Source organism: Epinephelus fuscoguttatus, linkage group LG14, assembly GCF_011397635.1.
Source record: "Epinephelus fuscoguttatus linkage group LG14, E.fuscoguttatus.final_Chr_v1".
Classification (NCBI taxonomy): Eukaryota; Metazoa; Chordata; class Actinopteri; order Perciformes; family Serranidae; genus Epinephelus; species Epinephelus fuscoguttatus.
Genome location: NC_064765.1, coordinates 5570951 through 5591015, shown reverse-complemented (window position 1 = coordinate 5591015; position 20065 = coordinate 5570951). Strand labels below are relative to the sequence as shown.

At 41.4% G+C, this 20065-nt stretch overlaps 1 protein-coding gene across 2 annotated transcripts in view; it reads left to right on the top strand.

Annotated features, from left to right (window-relative positions):
* The first annotated feature begins 2893 nt into the window (after positions 1–2893).
* mipol1 (mirror-image polydactyly 1) overlaps positions 2894–20065 on the top strand; it is a 71610-nt gene continuing 54438 nt past the window's right edge. For both annotated transcript variants that reach the window (XM_049596898.1, XM_049596896.1), the window contains exons 1-2: positions 2894–3148; positions 9186–9274. In XM_049596898.1, coding sequence (XP_049452855.1) covers positions 9265–9274 — 10 coding nt within the window. In that variant the 5' untranslated portion in view covers positions 2894–3148; positions 9186–9264. The remainder of the gene's footprint in view (positions 3149–9185; positions 9275–20065) is intronic.

Below are 20065 nucleotides of genomic sequence, written 5' to 3'. Positions count from 1 at the left end.
GTAATTGCTGAAGTGTCAGTTGAAGTGAAAGTACAAGTTAAAATGTCATCGGACGCTTCAACTACTTTCAATTTTTTATACAATACCAAAGCTCACTTCACTTTCTATGCCTCTGCTGTGGGTGGAAGCACTGTGTTTTTGTGTTTGTCTGTCCTATGCTTGTGAACCTAATATTTCAAGTACACCTAAAGGGAATTTCTTCAAATTTGGCCAAAGGTCAAGGTCACCTTTGTCCGTGTCATTCTGGTGAACAAAATATCTCAAGAACACCTGAAGGGATTTTTTTTTTTTTTTTTTTCAAATTTGGCACAAATGTCCACTTGGACTCATCAATGAACAAATTTATTTATGATGCTCATACAGTACAGGCCAAAAGTTTGGACACACCTTCTCATTCAATGCGTTTTCTTTATTTTCATGACTATTTACATTGTAGATTCTCACTGAAGGCATCAAAACTATGAATGAACACATGTGGAGTTATGTACTTAACAAAAAAAGGTGAAATAACTGAAAACATGTTTTATATTCTAGTTTCTTCAAAATAGCCACCCTTTGCTCTGATTACTGCTTTGCACACTCTTGGCATTCTCTCCATGAGCTTCAAGAGGTAGTCACCTGAAATGGTTTTCCAACAGTCTTGAAGGAGTTCCCAGAGGTGTTTAGCACTTGTTGGCCCCTTTGCCTTCACTCTGCGGTCCAGCTCACCCCAAACCATCTGGATTGGGTTCAGGTCCGGTGACTGTGGAGGCCAGGTCATCTGCCGCAGCACTCCATCACTCTCCTTCTTGGTCAAATAGCCCTTACACAGCCTGGAGGTGTGTTTGGGGTCATTGTCCTGTTGAAAAATAAATGATCGTCCAACTAAACGCAAAGCGGATGGGATGGCATGTCGCTGCAGGATGCTGTGGTAGCCATGCTGGTTCAGTGTGCCTTCAATTTTGAATAAATCCCCAACAGTGTCACCATCTTTTCTGCGTCTCACAAAGACACGGCGGTTGGAACCAAAGATCTCAAATTTGGACTCATCAGACCAAAGCACAGATTTCCACTGGTCTAATGTCCATTCCTTGTGTTTCTTGGCCCAAACAAATCTCTTCTGCTTGTTGCCTCTCCTTAGCAGTGGTTTCCTAGCAGCTATTTGACCATGAAGGCCTGATTCGCGCAGTCTCCTCTTAACAGTTGTTCTAGAGATGGGTCTGCTGCTAGAACTCTGTGTGGCATTCATCTGGTCTCTGATCTGAGCTGCTGTTAACTTGCCATTTCTGAGGCTGGTGACTCGGATGACCTTATCCTCAGAAGCAGAGGTGACTCTTGGTCTTCCCTCATGTGTGCCAGTTTCGTTGTAGCGCTTGATGGTTTTTGCGACTCCACTTGGGGACACATTTAAAGTTTTTGCAATTTTCCGGACTGACTGACCTTCATTTCTTAAAGTAATGATGGCCACTCGTTTTTCTTTAGTTAGCTGATTGGTTCTTGCCATAATATGAATTTTAACAGTTGTCCAATAGGGCTGTCGGCTGTGTATTAACCTGACTTCTGCACAACACAACTGATGGTCCCAACCCCATTGATAAAGCAAGAAATTCCACTAATTAACCCTGATAAGGCACACCTGTGAAGTGGAAACCATTTCAGGTGACTACCTCTTGAAGCTCATGGAGAGAATGCCAAGAGTGTGCAAAGCAGTAATCAGAGCAAAGGGTGGCTATTTTGAAGAAACTAGAATATAAAACATGTTTTCAGTTATTTCACCTTTTTTTGTTAAGTACATAACTCCACATGTGTTCATTCATAGTTTTGATGCCTTCAGTGAGAATCTACAACGTAAATAGTCATGAAAATAAAGAAAACGCATTGAATGAGAAGGTGTGTCCAAACTTTTGGCCTGTACTGTAGGTCAAAGGTCAAGGTTACTGTGACCTTGTCTGTCTCATCCTTATGAATGCAATATCTCAAGAACACTAAGGGTATTTCTTCAAATTTGGCACAAAATTCACTTGGATTTGAGGATGAACTGATCTGATTTTGGTAGTCAGAGGTCAAGGTCACGGTCACCTTGTCTGCCTCATTCTTGTGAATGCAATATCTCAAAAACACCTCAATGGAATTTCTTCAAATTTAATACAAATCTCCACTTGGACTGAAGAATAAACTGATTAGAATTTTGCGCTTGAAGGCCAAAGGTCAAGGTCACTGCGACCTCACTAAAGAGGTTTTTGGCCATAACTCAAGAATTTAGACACTAATTATGACAAAACATCACAGAAATATCTAATAGGATAAAATAATGAAGCAATGACATTTTCTGGCCAGAAGGTCAACATCACTGTGACATCATAAACACATTTCTGGCCTTTATTGAAAAAAGATCCCTCATATTTTCTAAGAATTTTAAGACAAAACACAAGCACTTTGATCATAAATGACATTGCACGTATTTTGAAAAAACAACAACATTAACCCATTGATTAAGATTATATTATAGTTTACAGAAGGATTCGGAAAGTCAGAAACATGTTACAAACACCTCGAATTTCAAAAGCCCTTAACAGGGGAAAAATTACCAATGATATTTCACATCAAAAAATATATATGAAGTTTGTCATAAGTTGAATTTTTACTCCTTAAACTCACCTTTAAATGTGCGAAGACACATAACTGGATCATCCCCTAATAATATTTTAATTTCTTAATTACACCACTAAGAATTCATAATTTAAGGTGTTACATGGTTAGAAACTGAGATTTACGGACTGACACCAGGGGGGCCGGGCTGTCCCTTTATTTGTTGACATGTCGTGGATCTGTGGGTGGATTTCCCTGGAATTGAAAACCAGTGAAACCAGTGTGGCCAGTAACTGTCTGAAGGAAAGAATGAAAGTAGAACTTGTCTATCTCCAGATGGTGGCAGTGGTGCAACTCTTCAGCGTGCAAGTTGCTCTTCTAGCTCAAAGAAGAAGAAGAACAACAACAGGGCCGTAGAAGAAGAAGAAGAAGAAGAAGAAGAAGAGCAGCAGTGGTGTTGTGTCTCAGCGGCTCCAGACTTCCAGACAACTTTCATCAGAGACTTAATTAAACAACCGGAACCACAACATTTCAGCGGGTTGTCCGTTTGGAAAGAATCGTGACTGTTCAGCGGAACTCGGTGAGTTTACCGGCAGGTTCGGCTCTGTAGAACCGGGGACGGAAGTTACTGAAACTTCACAGGTCATTTAACAGCTGAGCTAACAGGCTAACAGGCTAACTGGCTAACTGGCTAACTGGGTTTAAATCAGCACGGTAATAATCAGTTGCCTGTGTGTGTGTGTGTGTGTGTGTGTGTGTGTGTGTGTGTGTGTGTATTCGCTTCTAATGCCTGCACTCTGACGTAATTTAGGGGTTTTTTTGTCCTCAGTGAAGAACCAGTTTCAGACACACTATAACTCATCAAGTCAAATCTCACTGGGCTGCTTAAATATATTCAGTGAGATTATTAATATTTTTAGGTTCTAAAATTCATCTGTATGGTTTGTAGCAGTGACGTCACAGCCTCTACATAAGAAAAATATTACATACATTTTTATAACGTATGAAAATTATCTCCATTATTATTATCTGTTCAGGTTTCTTCACACTTATTTGAGTGGCATTTAAAGAGAGAACAAATCTGTCTGAGCTCCTGCTGTGCTCAGCTGTGATTTAGGTGTGCTACAGCAGCGGTTCGTCTGCATACAGGTTACGATCCGACTACAATCTGGCTGTAATCCGGTTTTAATCTGGCTGTAATACGGCTATGCTCTGGCTGCAGTCCAGCAGAACTGTGGCTGAGCTCTGGCTGCGGTCTGGCGGAACTGTGGCTGCAATTTGGATGTAATCTGGCTGCGCTCTGGCTGCATACCGGCTGTGATCTAGGTGTGCTCCAGCAGCCATTTGTCTACATACTTGCTATGATCTGGCTGATATGCGGCTGAGCTCAGGTTGAGTGCCTGCTACGCTCCGGCTGCGTAATGGCTATAATCTGACTGTTACCCAGCAGTGATTCGTCTGCATCTTGTCCACAATCTGGCTGCGCTGTGGCTGCAATCTGGCGGAACTGCAGCTGCGATTTATATGCTATCTGGCTGCGCTCCTGCTGAACTCAGGCTGCACATCTATTCGTCTGCATACTGGCTGTAATCTGGCTGTAATCTGGCTGTTATTGGTCTGAGCTCAGGTTGGGTGCCTGCTATGCTCAGGTTGGGTGCCTGCTATGCTCCGGCTGCGTACTGGCTATAATATGGTTGTGCTCTGGCTGTGACCCAGCTTCGATTTGTCTGCATACTGGCTACGCTCCAGCTACAATCCAGCTGTAATCCAGCTGCGCTCTGGCTGTGACCCAGCTGCCATTCAGTTCCCTTTTACTGTATCTGTCTTCACACACGTCCTCAGTGGACGAACTGAGAGAAATTTCATCATCATCCTCCCTCCTGCTCTGTGATTGGTCGACTGGCTGCTCGGTGGATGTTTGAGGTCAGTAACTGTTTGTTTGTTTTTTTGTTTTCTCAGATCAAATGTTTCTCCTGAGACGAACTGCCGCTCTGCAACCTCGTATCTCCAGACTGTTTTCCTCTTTACCCACTTTAACTCTGTACACTAAGGTAACAAACCCTCGCATCTCCAGACTGCTTTTTCCTCCACCCACTCTGTTTACTAAGGCAACAAAACCTTGTATTTCCAGACTGCTTTCCTCTTTACCCACTCTGACTGTATGTACTAAGGTAATAATAAATAATTTTCACTGTGTTAACTCTTCAGTACAATAATATTATTGATCGTTGTCTCTGTAGGATCCATGTCCTCTGTGTGATGAAGCTAAAGAAGAGCTGGAACCTTTCAAACACCGGGTGAGACTCGACACATGTTCACAAATTTAAACTCGGTATTACCTTAGCGCCACCTGCTAGGCAACAAAGCCAAATGTCACCTGAGTCCTCTACTCCATTAAATCAAAAGAGAATAGATATATTTAAGAGACAGTAAGGCATCTTCTTCACTGATCTTTTAAATCGTCTCTAAATGTTTCATTTACAGAAAGTTCAGGAAGAAGTTTCAGTTTCTATTGAAGTAAAAGTTTTATATTTAAGTCCAACAGAGAGACATTCCTCTAACTATCCGATCTGTCTCTGTCTCTACAGTTTGTCTTACAGCAGGTGGACATCACTCTTCCAGAGAACAAGGCGTGGTTCAACAAGTACAGGTGGGACATACCTGTCTTCCACCTGAATGGACAGTTTGTGATGAAACATCGAGTGGACATGGTGCTGCTGGACAAACTGCTGCGGGACGCTGAGACGCAGAAAACATGACAGTTTATTATCTGTTTGACTGAAAAAGATCAAATAAACAGAACTGATCGATAAATGTGTCTTTACATGTTTGTTATTTGACATTGATGAGTCAGGTTTCAGCGAGTCAGAGTAGAGGATCATTAGTGATGTCACTGAGGTGTCGATTAAAAACAAGTTATGAAGATTTTAAGTGTAAACTCACTGATCTTTTAACAAAAGTTTAGTTTGCTGTCAAACATGTAACAAAAACTGAGACAACAAACATTTTATTTGTGAAAAATCTTTAATATCTGTGATTGCAGCACACGAAATAAACAATATTCTTTTATAAACCATAAATATAAACACGGGGCTGAAATAATAGGACGGAATCAAAAGGAAAAATACAAAGAAATTAATTCTGCTGCTGAAAATAACACCTGAGTCACCCGATGCTCCGAGTTCATCAATATTTAACTTGCTGATGGTTCGGACTCTCTGGCTGTCGGCCAATCACAGCCCTCCTCCTCCTGTGTGACCTGGAAGTGCTGTGAGGTGGTGTAGAGTGTGCTGGTTGTCACAGAGACGGTCAGGTGTGTTTTTTTGTGAGGTGAAGGTGTGTTGATGGCGTCCAGCATCAGCAGAGCAGAAGATGTTCAGTTTGCTCTGCGGAGAGCCAAGAAAAAGATCAGCAACCTGCAGCAGCAACTTGACAACAAGTAAGAGACACCGAGATACAAGAGATAATTATGTCTTTATATTTATATCTGTAGCAACTATGAAAGTATGTAGTTAGGCTAACGGTGTAAATGTTCGGTTCCTTTAGTTAAAAGTGTGAACTTTGATCCTTAAGAAATGTGAATGGTATGTTCCCTTAGTTTATGTTAAAGGTTTGAAAATGTTCTAAATCTTCATTTAAATGTGTGAATGTTAGGTCCCTCTGACGTGTAAACATTCTGTGAACATTTGGTTCCCTTACTTGCAGGTGTGAATGTTTTGTTATCTCAGTAATAGGTGTGAACATTTGTTTCCCTCAGTTATAGGGGTGAATGTTCAGTTCCCTCAGTAATAGGTGTGAATGTTGGGTTCCCTCAGTTAAAGCTGTGAACATTTGGTTCCCTCAGTTATAGGTGTGAACATTTGGTTCCCTCAGTTATAGGGGTGAATGTTCAGTTCCCTCAGTAATAGGTGTGAATGTTGGGTTCCCTCAGTTAAAGCTGTGAACATTTGGTTCCCTCAGTTATAGGTGTGAATGTTAAGTTCCCTCAGTTATAGGTGTGAATGTTCAGTTCCCTCAGTAATAGGTGTGAATGTTGGGTTCCCTCAGTTAAAGGGGGGAATGTTTGGTCCTTCAGAGCTGTGAATGTTCTGTTCCTTTAGTTTAAGTTTAAGGTGTGAACATGTGGTTCTTTCAGTTAAAGGTGTATATGTTTCATCCTTATGATGTGTAAACATTCTGTGAACATTTGGTTTCCTTATTTACAGGTGCAACTTACAGGAATCAGGTTTTCTTTCCTCATGAACATTCCTTATGAACGTTTTGTTCCCATAGGTAAGGGCTTCAACATTTGGGTCTATGTCTTGTTCCCTCAGATAAAGGTGTGAAAGTCCGGTTCCCTAAGTTAAAGGTGTGAACGCATGGTTCCTTCAGTTATAGGTGTGAATGTTTTGTTCCCTCAGATAAAGGTGTGAAAGTCCGGTGGTTCCCTAAGTTAAAGGTGTGAATGTTTTGTTCCCTCAGATAAAGGTGTGAACGCATGGTTCCTTCAGTTATAGGTGTGAATGTTTTGTTCCCTCAGATAAAGGTGTGAAAGTCCGGTGGTTCCTTCAGTTAAAGGTGTGAATGTCTTGTTCCCTCAGATAAAGGTGTGAAAGTCCGGTTCCCTAAGTTAAAGGTGTGAATGTTTTGTTCCCTCAGATAAAGGTGTGAACGCATGGTTCCTTCAGTTATAGGTGTGAATGTTTTGTTCCCTCAGATAAAGGTGTGAAAGTCCGGTGGTTCCCTAAGTTAAAGGTGTGAATGTTTTGTTCCCTCAGATAAAGGTGTGAACGCATGGTTCCTTCAGTTATAGGTGTGAATGTTTTGTTCCCTCAGATAAAGGTGTGAAAGTCCGGTTCCCTAAGTTAAAGGTGTGAAAGTCCGGTGGTTCCTTCAGTTATAGGTGTGAATGTTTTGTTCCCTCAGATAAAGGTGTGAAAGTCCGGTTCCCTAAGTTAAAGGTGTGAATGTTTTGTTCCCTCAGATAAAGGTGTGAACGCATAGTTCCTTCAGTTATAGGTGTGAATGTTTTGTTCCCCCAGTTAAAGGTGTGAATGTTCCGTCTTTATGAGGTGTGAACGTTCAGTAAACATTTGGTTCCCTTACTTTCAGGTGTGAACATTTGGATCCCTTCCTTACAGGTGTGAGGGCTTTGTTCCCTCAGGCAAAGATGTGAATGTTTGGTTCTTTAGATTATTGTTACAGGTTCCAATGTTCGGTTCTTTCAGTTAAAGTAGTGAACGTTTGGTTCTCACTGTTAAAGGTGTGAATGTTAGGTCCTTATTAGGTGTTAGCATTCTGTGAACATTTGGTTCCCTTACTAACAGGTGTAAACATATTGTTCTCTCAGTTAAAGCTGTGAGCATTTGGTTTCCTCAGTTAAAAATGTTAATGTTCGGTTCTTCAGAGGTGTGAACGTTTTGTTCCTTCAGTCAAAGTTAAAGGTGTGAATGTTCGGTTCTCTCAGTGAAAGGTGTGAATAATTGGTCTTTATGAGGTGTGAACGTTCAGTAAACATTTGGCAACATTTGAATGTTTTGTTCCCTCAGTCAAAGGTGTGAAAGTTGTGATCCTTAAGTTGAAGTCAAAGGTTTCAACGTTCGGTTCTTTCAGGTAAAGATGTGAATGTTCTGTCCTTGAGGTGTGTAAATGTTCTGTGAACACCAGGTTCCGTCACCTAAATGTGTGAGTGTTTTGTTCCCTCATTTAAAGTTGTGAACGTTTGGTTCTTTAGAGGTGTGCAGGATCTGTTCCTTCAGTTAAAGTTAAAGGAGTGAATGTTTGGTTCCCTCAGTTAAGGGTGTGAACAGTCGGTTCCCTCACTTAAGGGTGTGAATGCTGTCTCTTCAGTTGAACGTGTGAACAATCGGTCTTTCGAGGTATCAACAATCAGTTGAAGATGTCACGTTCGGTTCCTTCAGAGGTGTGAATGTCAGGTTCCTTCAGTTGAAGGTGTGAAGTGAAATATAAGAGTTTAATATATCTTCATTATTTACATTGCTCGGTTACATGTTGGACAGAGGAATGCTGGGTAACGTGTTAGAGGACAGAAGAATGCTGGGTAACGTGTTAGAGGACAGAAGAATGTTGGGTAATGTGTCAGAGGACAGAAGAATGCTGGGTAATGTGTCAGAGGACAGAAGAATGTTGGGTAATGTGTCAGAGGACAGAAGAATGTTGGGTAATGTGTCAGAGGACAGAAGCAAGCTGGGTAATGTGTCAGAGGACAGAAGAATGTTGGGTAATGTGTCAGAGGACAGAAGAATGCTGGGTAATGTGTCAGAGGACAGAGGAATGTTGGGTAATGTGTCAGAGGACAGAGGGGATTGAGGAATGCTGGGTAATGTGTCACAGTGTGGTACAGATTAAACAGCCAATAAGCTGCAAGAACCATGTGACCTGCAGGTCATGTGATCAGATGTGTACACTCACTGGAGACCAGCTCAGTTTAACTGGTCCTGCTGAACTGTACTGGTCCTCAAGCAGGGGAGTCAGTCAGTCGAACTGGTCTGATTTATTTTGCTTTAGATATGTAACCCTAACGAAGAAGAAGTTTGGATCTGATCTAAACTGATCCAGGACCAGTCTGATGGTTATCACTGTGTGTTTCTGATGTGAAGGTGTGTTTATGTTTCCAGAGAAACCAGTTTACTCAGTCCAGGGGAGACCAGTTCAACATGGACGCCCAGCAAGGAGCTCCGGGACTCTCTGGTGGACATGTACAGAGGTAAAATATACTACTACTGATACTGACACACGTGTACAGAGGACAGAATACTACTACTACTAGTAGTAGCTACAGCTACTGCCACTGCTACTGATACTCATGTACAGAAGTAGAAATATTCCTACTCCCACTACTGCTGCCACAGAAAACATCTTCATCCTTCAGTCTCTTTTATTTTAAGTATCAGTGACATGTGACCTTATATTTAACGCTACCTGCAGACTGACTAAAGAAAATGTCACACCTGTATATCTCGTGGTTCTGACTCTTTAAACATGTTTTAGAGAAACATCACATCACAGCATTAGAGATGTGCTGAAAACAGGTAGTTTGAGGATGAGGAGGCAGATGACGTCACTCAACGAAGTGAATGATACAGACGGGCTGTGATATGATCCCAGGTTTGTGTTTAAAGCCTAAAGCTTAAATTTCATGGACAAACATCGCTGCAGGAACGGTTTCCTCCATCTGTCAGCTGTTCAAGAAGAAAGTGAGCAGGTGTAGTATGTCAGATTATCCACCAGGTGGAGCTGTGGTCCTTGACTGAGCTAAACAGCAACACTAAGCTCAACAGAGAGGAGGTCAGAGGTCACAGCACACACAACTGCTGCAGGAACACTACTACTACTGCTCCAACAAATAATAATAATAATAATAATAATAATAATTATGATGATAATGTTTGTAGAATAAGTATCTGTCCAACAGCAATCCCGAAATGTCTTCATGTGTTTTTGTGCTTAAATACCAAACAAGAGGCATTCATCAGTCTTACTACAGGTAAATATATAATCTGAAAACTACAAATTACAGTACAGATAGGACAAAAAAATTAAACAGATACATCATCATAACACACATAATTATTGATAGTCAATAAATAATCAAATGTGATTGGCTGAGGGCTGTTGAAGAAAAATAAAGGTTGAATTTAATCACAGTTTTTCTTTTTCATAAGTTTTTAATGACAAAAAAATCCATGATTTGAAGTCGAATGAGCCGAGGAGTAACCGCTTATTTTAGTTTAAGGTGTGATCACACGGTCCTTCAGTTAAAGGTGTAAATGGTTGTTCCTTCAAAGGTGGGAATAATTCAGTTAAAGAAGATGTTAAGGTTCTGTTCCTTCAGTTAAAGGTGCCAACGATCAGTCCTTAAGATTTCGGAATGTTCGGTTAATTCAGTTTAATGTATGATTGTTCTGTTCCTTCAGTTGAAGTGTGAATGTTCTGTGTCTTTAGTTAAAGGTGTGAACATTCTTTTCCTTCAGGTAAATGTGAGAAATTCGGTTATTCAGATGTGGGAATGTTTCGTTCCTTCAGTTTATGGTGTGAATGTTCTGTTTCTTTAGCTAAAGGTGTGAACGCTTGGTTCCTTCAACTAAAGGTTTTAATGTTCAGTTCTTTCGGTCAAAGGAGTGAATGCTCAGTTCCTTCAGGTAAACATGTGAATGTTCTGTTTCTCCATTTGTAGGTGTGAAAGTTAGGCCCTGTTTAGACGACAACTGTTTCTCTAAAAACGGAAAAGTCTGCCCTTTGCGTTTTAAAAGCTTCCACATTTATATGACAACGTCATTGAAACGATCCCCGTTCACACGGAGCCGCAAAATCTACTGGAAACGCTGTGGTATGCACACCAGGCCAATGGCTGGCAGTGTAAACTTGCAAAGCAACATCACGGCATGACGCCACCTGCCTGCGCTGAAGCGCCTTCCTCTACAACGCGGTGATTACAAACCAAAACAAAGAAGACACAATGACGAAAGCACGCGCAGGTAACTTTGTCTGGATGGACGACGAGGTGGAGTTGCAGCAGTAGATCTGCACTTTGCTGGAGAAGCATTGATAAATTCAACAGGGTGAGCGGCACAAACAGAGCTCGGCATTGTTGTTCTGTTGGTCGACTTTCTCGCGCATGCCTAGTGACTGGAACCGTAATGCGCACGTGCGAAAAGTCTCTGTTTTCAGAGGAACTGCATATTGCATGTTTATATGACAACGGAGACGCTGCCGTTTCCAAAAAAATGCACTCTGGAACCCGTTTTCAAAATGTTGTGTTTTCAGGCACCCAAAACGCTGCTGTTGTGTAAACGATCGGCCAAAACGCAACTAAAGTTTACCGTTTTCAGTTGACATCGTTATTGTGTAAACGGGACCTTAGGTTCCTTGATTTGAAGCTGCGAACATTGGGTTTCTCAGATAAAGATGTGAATGTCGAGGTTCTCTTCAATCATTGGTGTGAAGCTATGCTATGAACATCAGGTGTCTTCAGTTAACCCTATGGGCCCGAACGACACATATCACGTGAAACAGCGGAACTGTAGCTTTCTGACAAGACCAGGCACTTGTTGGTAGTCCAATGTTTTCACATAAAAAAAAAGATAAACTTACACTAAAATGATGTATAACAGAGCGTTCATACAGCTCTACACACACATTACTCTTGGATGGATTACTCGCGAATGCAGGATCGCACAGAAATGCCACACATATCACATGAAAGTGCAGGACCAGAGCTTTCCAGTGATACCACACACATCATTGTGCTGTCATCCCATCACGCTCTAAATACAGATCAGTTGTCTATAAAATAAAAACCTGACGAATTTCTTTACAACCCATTATATAGATCTTGTTATCAGTCACTTCATATAGTGAGGAATATCGTATCTTACCACGTCTTAGGCTTGCTTGTGTTTCTCCCTGTCTATCCACATTTGTAGTCCGGCTTTCAAGATGCAAATATCTCCATATTGTCCAGTTGACACTCCATCAAACTTTGTATGACAAGACCAGCCACTTCACCTTTGTGCACCCAGACAACTGCAGCCTAATTATGCATGCTGACAGGGCCGTAGTCACCATATACATTGAGGCCCCCCCCATTTTTTTTTACTGCAAACAATGTGGCAAATATCATCTTGCTATGGTGAGATACATGTAAAAATTTAAGAATTTAGTCATACAGATTTGTTTTTTCATTGATATAAAAATTAATATAAAATACAGGCACATAGAAGGACATGGATATAAAAATAAGATACAGCATGTGCACGTAGCCTTTATAATGACTGTGATATGAGCTCAAAAGTAAAGGCAGGAAAAATACCCCCAAAAAGGCCTAGGGCCCACAGGGTTAAAGGTATGAACATCAGGTGTCTTCGGTTAAAGGTGTGAACGTTGGGTTTCTCCAGCTGAAGGTGTGAACGTCTCTCCGTCCTCCTCAGTAATCTGATGCTGATCAGATCCTCATGAACATGGCAGAGTGTAATCTCCTGTGTAAACCCGTCTGGAGGACGTCAGTATATTTAGAGTTGGTCTTTTCCTTTCTCATTAAACAGGCTGGGTGTTAACACAGAGGATGAAACCTGCTGGAGATCAATGACACCCATGATTATTAGTTACTACGGCAACAATGACTTAACCCTCCCTCTCCACAGCTGTTCATGTTTTAAAGTCATCCACCTGGAGTATGAGCTTGTTTATATCTCACTGGCCGATACATGAGTTGATCGAGCTTCGACTTGGTTGTTTTATTTTGTAGGAGCCTCTGTGACATCACACATGGTGAGGGGATTGATTGAGGGTTATGAAGTGTTGATCTGAGCTCCAGACTCTCATCTGACTCTGTAGTTTGTTCTTTGAGGATTTAACGTAGCGACAGTCTGGAGCACCTGGACACCTGAGAGTGTCATGTGTTGTTGTTGGTTCTGTTGTCTAACTCCTGATCTAAAAACAAAATTGGTTTAGGGCCAGATAACACTGCATTTTACTTTGTGTGTGGGATTTTGTGTCTCACTAAGCGAGGTCATTTTGTGTCTGTTGTATTAAACTTTAGGTGACTCTGATAGTTCTGGTCCCAGACTGGTCCTGAGGCAGAACACTGGTTGAACTGATTTGGGAGCAAAGTGTCAGGACCAGCTGAGTGGGGCGACCTCTGTCCTTGTCCTTTGTCTTTTAACCAGATTAAATATTTTAGTCATTGGATCAAAGAAATCCGAGTTAATGTTAGCAGCAGCTCGACTCACAGTCCCCCGGATCCCCATTTCAACTTAAGAGTGAACAACTTAATTCCGTGTTTTTATCAGTTTAAATCACTTGGTGTTTTGAAGATGAAGAAACCTCTGCGGATAATTGCGTTCCCAGTCAAAATCTCCTGAACAATGAACACTGAAGGAATTCTACCCTAAAAACAAGCAGAGCCTCTAGAGACAACTTGAGCTAATATTAGCAGCAGCTCAGCCAGCAGCTCCTCCTGGTGTCTGGCCGCTGAAGAACGTCACAGAAATATAGACTTTTAACTTCAAGTTAGGGTTGCAGCAGTATGAGTTTTTTACGATAACTGTCTCAGAAAATATCACAGAATTATTATCAGTTACAGTGACCCTTAAAGAAATGAAAACAGAAGGGCTTTTATTAAGTTGAGCAGTCGTTTAATTACTATAATTGAAACGTGTAAAAAGTCTCCTCTTTGAAAATGAATAAAATTAAGGTGAGAGTCTCCGCCCAGTTGTATCCAATACTGTTGATCAGCAAATGTACACAGTATGATAACCATTAATTTTTATACCATGCTATACCTTGGAACCGGTATATCGCTACAACCCTACTTGAAACTCCTTTACACAGTGTTTTAAGCTGTTAGCATTTGCTAACCTATTCCAGGGCAGGTTAACGTATGAGGTTGGGATCACAGCCCATCAACACCCTGACCAATCAGCTCACTGGAAAAATGTGAAAGATTCTGTATTTTTGTAGGTCAGTGTAAGCATTTTATTGTTGCAGGCTTTCTATTTCCAGTCTGGTTTTAGAATAGAGCTTCTAACAAATGGAGATTGTTTACAACTCCAAACACATGATGATGATTTTAGCTGCGTTTTAATATTTTCTCCCCACAGTGATAGCTGACAGTGAGTCTGATTTTACGCTCTGATTCATCACTGCAGCTCAGAATAACACAAGACACCTGTGTGATGAGAGCTTGAAATAAAAACCAAAGATTGTCTTTTATTAGAAAAATCATCCGCACGCAGCAAATTAGCTCCTGTTTTTATAAATGCAACATTTCGGTCAGATAGACCTCATCAGTCATTAACGACTTTTACACCCCTGCTCTGAAGGGAATACACCAGTCCTTTAGTTGTTGTTAGCCACCGACCTGCGTTGTCAGCCATGTTTTAACTTCCTGCTCATTCTTTTTTACCACTTTTTTGTGGGCCGTTTTCACTCCAGCTTCTCTCCAGACTCTAATTCTCGTTGGTTCTCCTCTGCTCAGTCATTTCCTTTAAATTCTCTGAGGTTTGTCTCATTTTTAAACAGTTGAGGTTTGTATTTTCTGCAGAGCTGTAGTGAAGCATGTCTCTGTGTCTCTGTCTGTCTGTTAGAAGTCTCAGTGATAATCCGTCATCTGTCGGTGTCTCTCTCTCAGATCAAACATATGAAACAACAGTATTCAGTTATTCAGAGCCAGACTCTGATCAGACCCATATGTGGTCTTTATTTATGTCTTTATTTCTTATTCTGTGGTGGCAGCGTGCAGTCCTGTATTTCCTGTAGCTCTGTCAGTGTGTGAAATTGTCTCTGATCATCAGGTGACATCAGAAACTGACAACGTCCCCACTTAAGACAAGTCTTTGTAAATAAAATCAATGTGTCAGCAGAATATCATAGGCTCTCTCACCTGGAGCTGTTGCCCCCGACAACCTGGGACCACCGTAAGGTGCTGACACCTGCACAGCAAACTGCTTTCACTTACAAGGACTTTGCTTTGGTGTTTTGGTGCATGATATTATTATTACAGGTTCGGTGTGTAGGGTTTAGGGGGGTTTATTGGCAGCAATTGAATAGAATACAATGTTTTCTTTAGTGTTTAATCACCTGAAAATAAGAATTGTTGTGTGTTTGTTACCTTAAGGCTGATTTATACTTGTGTGTCAGCTCTATTCCCAAGCCTACGCACGTGGCCTACGCTGTTGTGAGCATTTAAACTTGTGCGATCGTGTGTCTTTGTCACTCTGCAGTTACACCTCCAAACACTAGACGACAGCTGGGTTTCTGTTAAGTGCTGTAAAATTTATTTGATATACCCACCCAAAACACACATTAAACACACATTAAACATGGCCTAATAGAGACAACTTCAGACACAAGTACACAAATCAGCTTCACTATAACTCGCAGCATTCACAGACAAACACTTGTCTTTATCTGGACACATTTTCCCCACAAATACAACATGCTAATGTTATTAGCACAAGCCTATGGCATTTTACATTGTATAAATTAGCCTAGCAGCTAGCTGACTTTTCCTCTACTCATATGAAGCCAGGGACAACAGCAACATTTAACAAAAGTAACGTTACAAAATTCAGCTCCATTACAACTCACAAGGTTCACTGACAAAACAACTGTCTGATACTAAACATGTTTTCCAAACAAATACAACATGCTAACGTTATTAGCACAAGCCTATGGCATGTTACATTGTATAAATTAGCCTAGCGACTAGCGGGGTTTCTTCTGCTCATATAAAGCCAGGATAAATCACACACAAATCACACACTGATTGTATGTGCACGCTTAGGGCGCCACCCACAGACCAGAAGTATCACTACAGATAGTAAAGACTACCAAAATAAAACTTAATACATTTCTTTTACAAGCGTGACTAAACTTTATTGATAAAGAGTCACAGATCAGAGCTTCATGTCTCTGATCAATGAGCAGCTGCTACACACACACACACACACACACACACACACACACACACACACACATTCCTACAGAGAGACATGAATAGCAGCTACTTCAGTCTGATCAAATAAACCAGTCTGCAGCCCACCCTCATCTAACAATACAACGTGTGTGTGTGTGTGTGTGTGTGTGTGTGTGTGTGTGTGTGTGTGTGCGCGCGTGTGAGCGTGTGTGTGTGTGTGTGTGTGTGTGTGGACCACCCACTCTGCAGATTAAACACAGTTCACACGACCATCTCCTCCCTCTCTCTCCTCATTCACTCTCAGCCTTGCTCTGCCTTTGTCGTCTTCTTCTGTCATTATATTAATCTACTGACCAGTGTGTGTGTGTGTGTGTGTGTGTGTGTGTGTGTGTGTGTGTTGTCTCTGTGAGTTAGAAAAGATAAATATGAGTAAAAAAAGTTCATATAAAAAACAAATGGAAACAGTTTAAAGCTCTGTCTCTTCAGTGTGCTCCTCTTTAATTTAACTCAGCGTTCAGGTGATTGTAACCATGGTGATGTGATAGGATATTATGGTCTGTAATAGCTAAATATTCAGCAGGACAAAAGACAAAAAAAAAGAAAGACAAAAGCCCCCACAGGGGGGCGCTGGAGAGCTGAAGGGGAGGCAGAGATCCTGCAGGAGGTGAATCAGAGTCTCCTCTTCATCACTCAGTGAAATGTGAACACACACAGACATGAAACACATGTTGATTTCAACATTATCTCTGATGTCTGTCCAGAAGAAACGTCCATGAATCCACTTGGAAAAAAGAATCATCATGTTTTTAAGTTTTCTTTAGTATCAAAGTACTCACGTTGTCAGTACGTCTGTGGGTGCGCTGCAGACAGGAGCTGCTCACACATCACTCAGCACACTTTGACTACACTGAACCTAATGTAGACCATAAAAACATCTGGATAGTGGGGACACATGGGTCTGTTTGCTGAACATCTGTATCGGCCGATATTTGCCTTAGTTGACTGCCATCAACTTATCTGTAAATATGTTAACCGATTGGCAGTAGCTGATGTTTTTCTGTTATGTTGCATCAACTTTGTGCCGTCTAAATGCTGTTTTGGAAGCCAGTGGCTGAACGAGACTCTGACACTCTGCCATGACGTAACAGCTCAACAGGTGCCGCTGCAGGTGTGGTGTGTTTACAAATAAAAGTGAAAGAAAAATGTGTGCCGGGTGGGAGTGTTGCACTGTCTCAGAGAAAGATCAGAGACGTGCAATTTGTCAGACATGCCTCTTTGCAGAGGCCCCATTTCCAGAAAAGCAACCACACTCGGATATTAGAGAAATAATCACCTCTGTTTCCCTGTCGTGGCACAAATGGCACGCAAATACCTATGTGCTCCATGCAGCAGCACGGACGGAGAGCGGCTGTTCAGCTCTGCATCTCATGTCTTGGAAGAGAAGAGAAATAGACTGAGCTGCAAGAAGGCAGAGATGGCTACAGTTTTTCAGTGGTTGTCGTTAGTAAAGGGATACAGGAAGTTGTAGAAAGGCATTTAAAGCTGTGATTTTCAACACAAGAATCTGAAAGAGATTTGTGTTCAAGTTGTGCTCGTTCAAAGTTAGTGTAAAGAAGGACTGAATGACTTTTGTCTTGACCTGGCTCTGAAGCCATGACAAAAAAGAGGGAATCGTTTTAAATGCAGGAAACACAAACACAAACTAAGGTAACAATAGGGTGTGATTATCAGTAGAATCAGTGCTGAAGGCCTGTGTCTGCATAAATAACAACAAAAACAAATTAAAGCTGCAAGCATTGATCACCAGGCACCTTAATGCACGTTGGAGTGCCAGCGGGACATCTATCAGCATGACCATAGAGTGCCCCAAGAATGTAACCTAAAGCCCTGAAATGAGTTAGCATGTTAGCACTCGCAATTCCCTCATTTCAAGTTCAACTGGTTTTTGGTTAGATGCTTTAAATAAGGTCTGCGGTCAACACAAGCTTTGAGAGACTTTCATGTTTTGTTCATTGAAATAATATAGGTCAGTAAATACCCCACTCGTGAATTTTTAAGCTTTAATGTGTGGTTTCCTAACAAGTGGCTAAAGGAGACTACAGAACGTCATCATGCCGATCATGGCTTTGCAGCCTCGTGGTGGTGGCGACGTTGAAGTCATGTGACTGTGATGTAGTTTGCTTACAGCCAAACATTAACTTTTTACTTGTGGTAATTACATTCAGGCTGTAATAATCCTGAAAGAAGTGTTCATTTGTGACGAATATCTCACTGAACAAAACGTGAAAGTATCATAAACTTTTGTTTGCCACAGAATGAGATTATCTGCCCATTTAACTCAATCTGGTGCAGAAGAAGCTCTGTCTTTTTACTTATGGCCATAAAAGCTAAAAACAATACGTTGATAATGTAAATAATTGTAACTGCTTGATTTCAATAAAGTTTACTTTAAGTTGACTCCACGAACACATATAAAACAGCACATGGGATAAATGAGCATTCAGGGCTTTCACAGAATCTCTAAAGAGGAGTACGCTGTGGAGTCCGCTCAACACGCTGTATGTTCATATAAATTTCACAGGTGTCCATTTGTGCGCCAGGTCTCGAGTTTTTTTGGAAAGCAAGACGTCTTTTTGGGCCTCATGGCATCACCTGACCGACCTGGAAGTTGTAATTCCACTGTTTGACTACAATGTCAAATTCACTTTTAAGTCCAGCGCTGTTCAGGAGACCTGCAACAGACTCAGAGAGGAGGCTCTGCCTTTAAGACGAAAGTCAGGGAACAAAGTAACAAGCTGTAGATGTAGGTATACAGTAAACCACCTGAACACAGGTGTGTGTGATCTGTGTATACTCTGCACGCTGTAAACTGTGTGTAGTCTGTTTACTCTGTATTTACTCTGTATTTTGAGTATACTCTGTGTGTACTCAGTGTGTACTCTGTATGTACTCTGTACTTTGTATACTTTGCATACTTTGTGTACACACTCCAGTAAACTGTCCAAATAAATTACACACTGTATATTGTGTACGTGTGTATATAAAATAAAGACGAGCAGAAGCTGAAATCAGTTTAATTATTGGCTGTTTTGGTTAAAAAATGACTTCACCTATTAATCAATTATCAAAATAGGTGCTGATCATTTTTCTGCTGATCAACTGATTGGTTAATGGATCACTTGTTTGTAACAAAAGCAAACTTTAACTCACTGAGAGCTTTTTCAGAGAAGGTCAGATCGACTCTCCGTGTATGTTGTACATTAGTATTTACTGTATGTTTGTCTGTATTAATATATATATGTGTGTGTGTGTGTGAGTGTGCGTGTGTGTGTGTCTCCCCTCGGCTTAATGTCGGTATCTAAATTCATGTGCGGCGTGGCGGCGGCGGCGTGGCGGCGGGCGGATCACAGGCGGATTGTGTTGGATTTGAGCTGAAGCCTCTTTAATCATCCTAACACCGTCATTAATATTCATGCAGTCAGCTGGAACACCCGACACTCACTGCACCAAACTTTCTGCACAAAATGTATTAAATACAGCTTAAAAAATTAATGGACTTTAGTTTATATTACATGAAGAAGAAGGGGGGCGGAGGGGGGACCAACCTCCCCCGCCTCCCCCCTCCTCTCCTCATTGGTTCACGTAGATTGGTCCTCTGATTGGCCTTTGTATTTTCCCTTTTTTCTGCAGATTTTTCCATCTTTGACGAGACTTCAAAGCGAGCGCGAGGCATGAACGGTCATTTAGAAGGATTTAAGCACATTATCACATCTGTAATTGTACATGAATAATAAGGAGAGCCGCCGCGCTCAATTAGCTCTGAGTCCACAAGAAGATCAGGGAGGGGGAGGGGGGCAGAGGACGACAGGAAATGAGAAAAGTTTCAAAGTGAAGACGCTCAAAGAGGAAATTATTCAATAACTGTAACACAGCAGAACCAGGACCAGAACCACAGGACCAGGATCTGTGTGTCTCACCTGAGCTCTCATTCATCGACCGCACACACAGTCAGGTTTCTCAGTTTCTCAGAGTCCGAGCCCTTCTCACCTCAGACCATCAGAACCAGGACCTGATAACTGG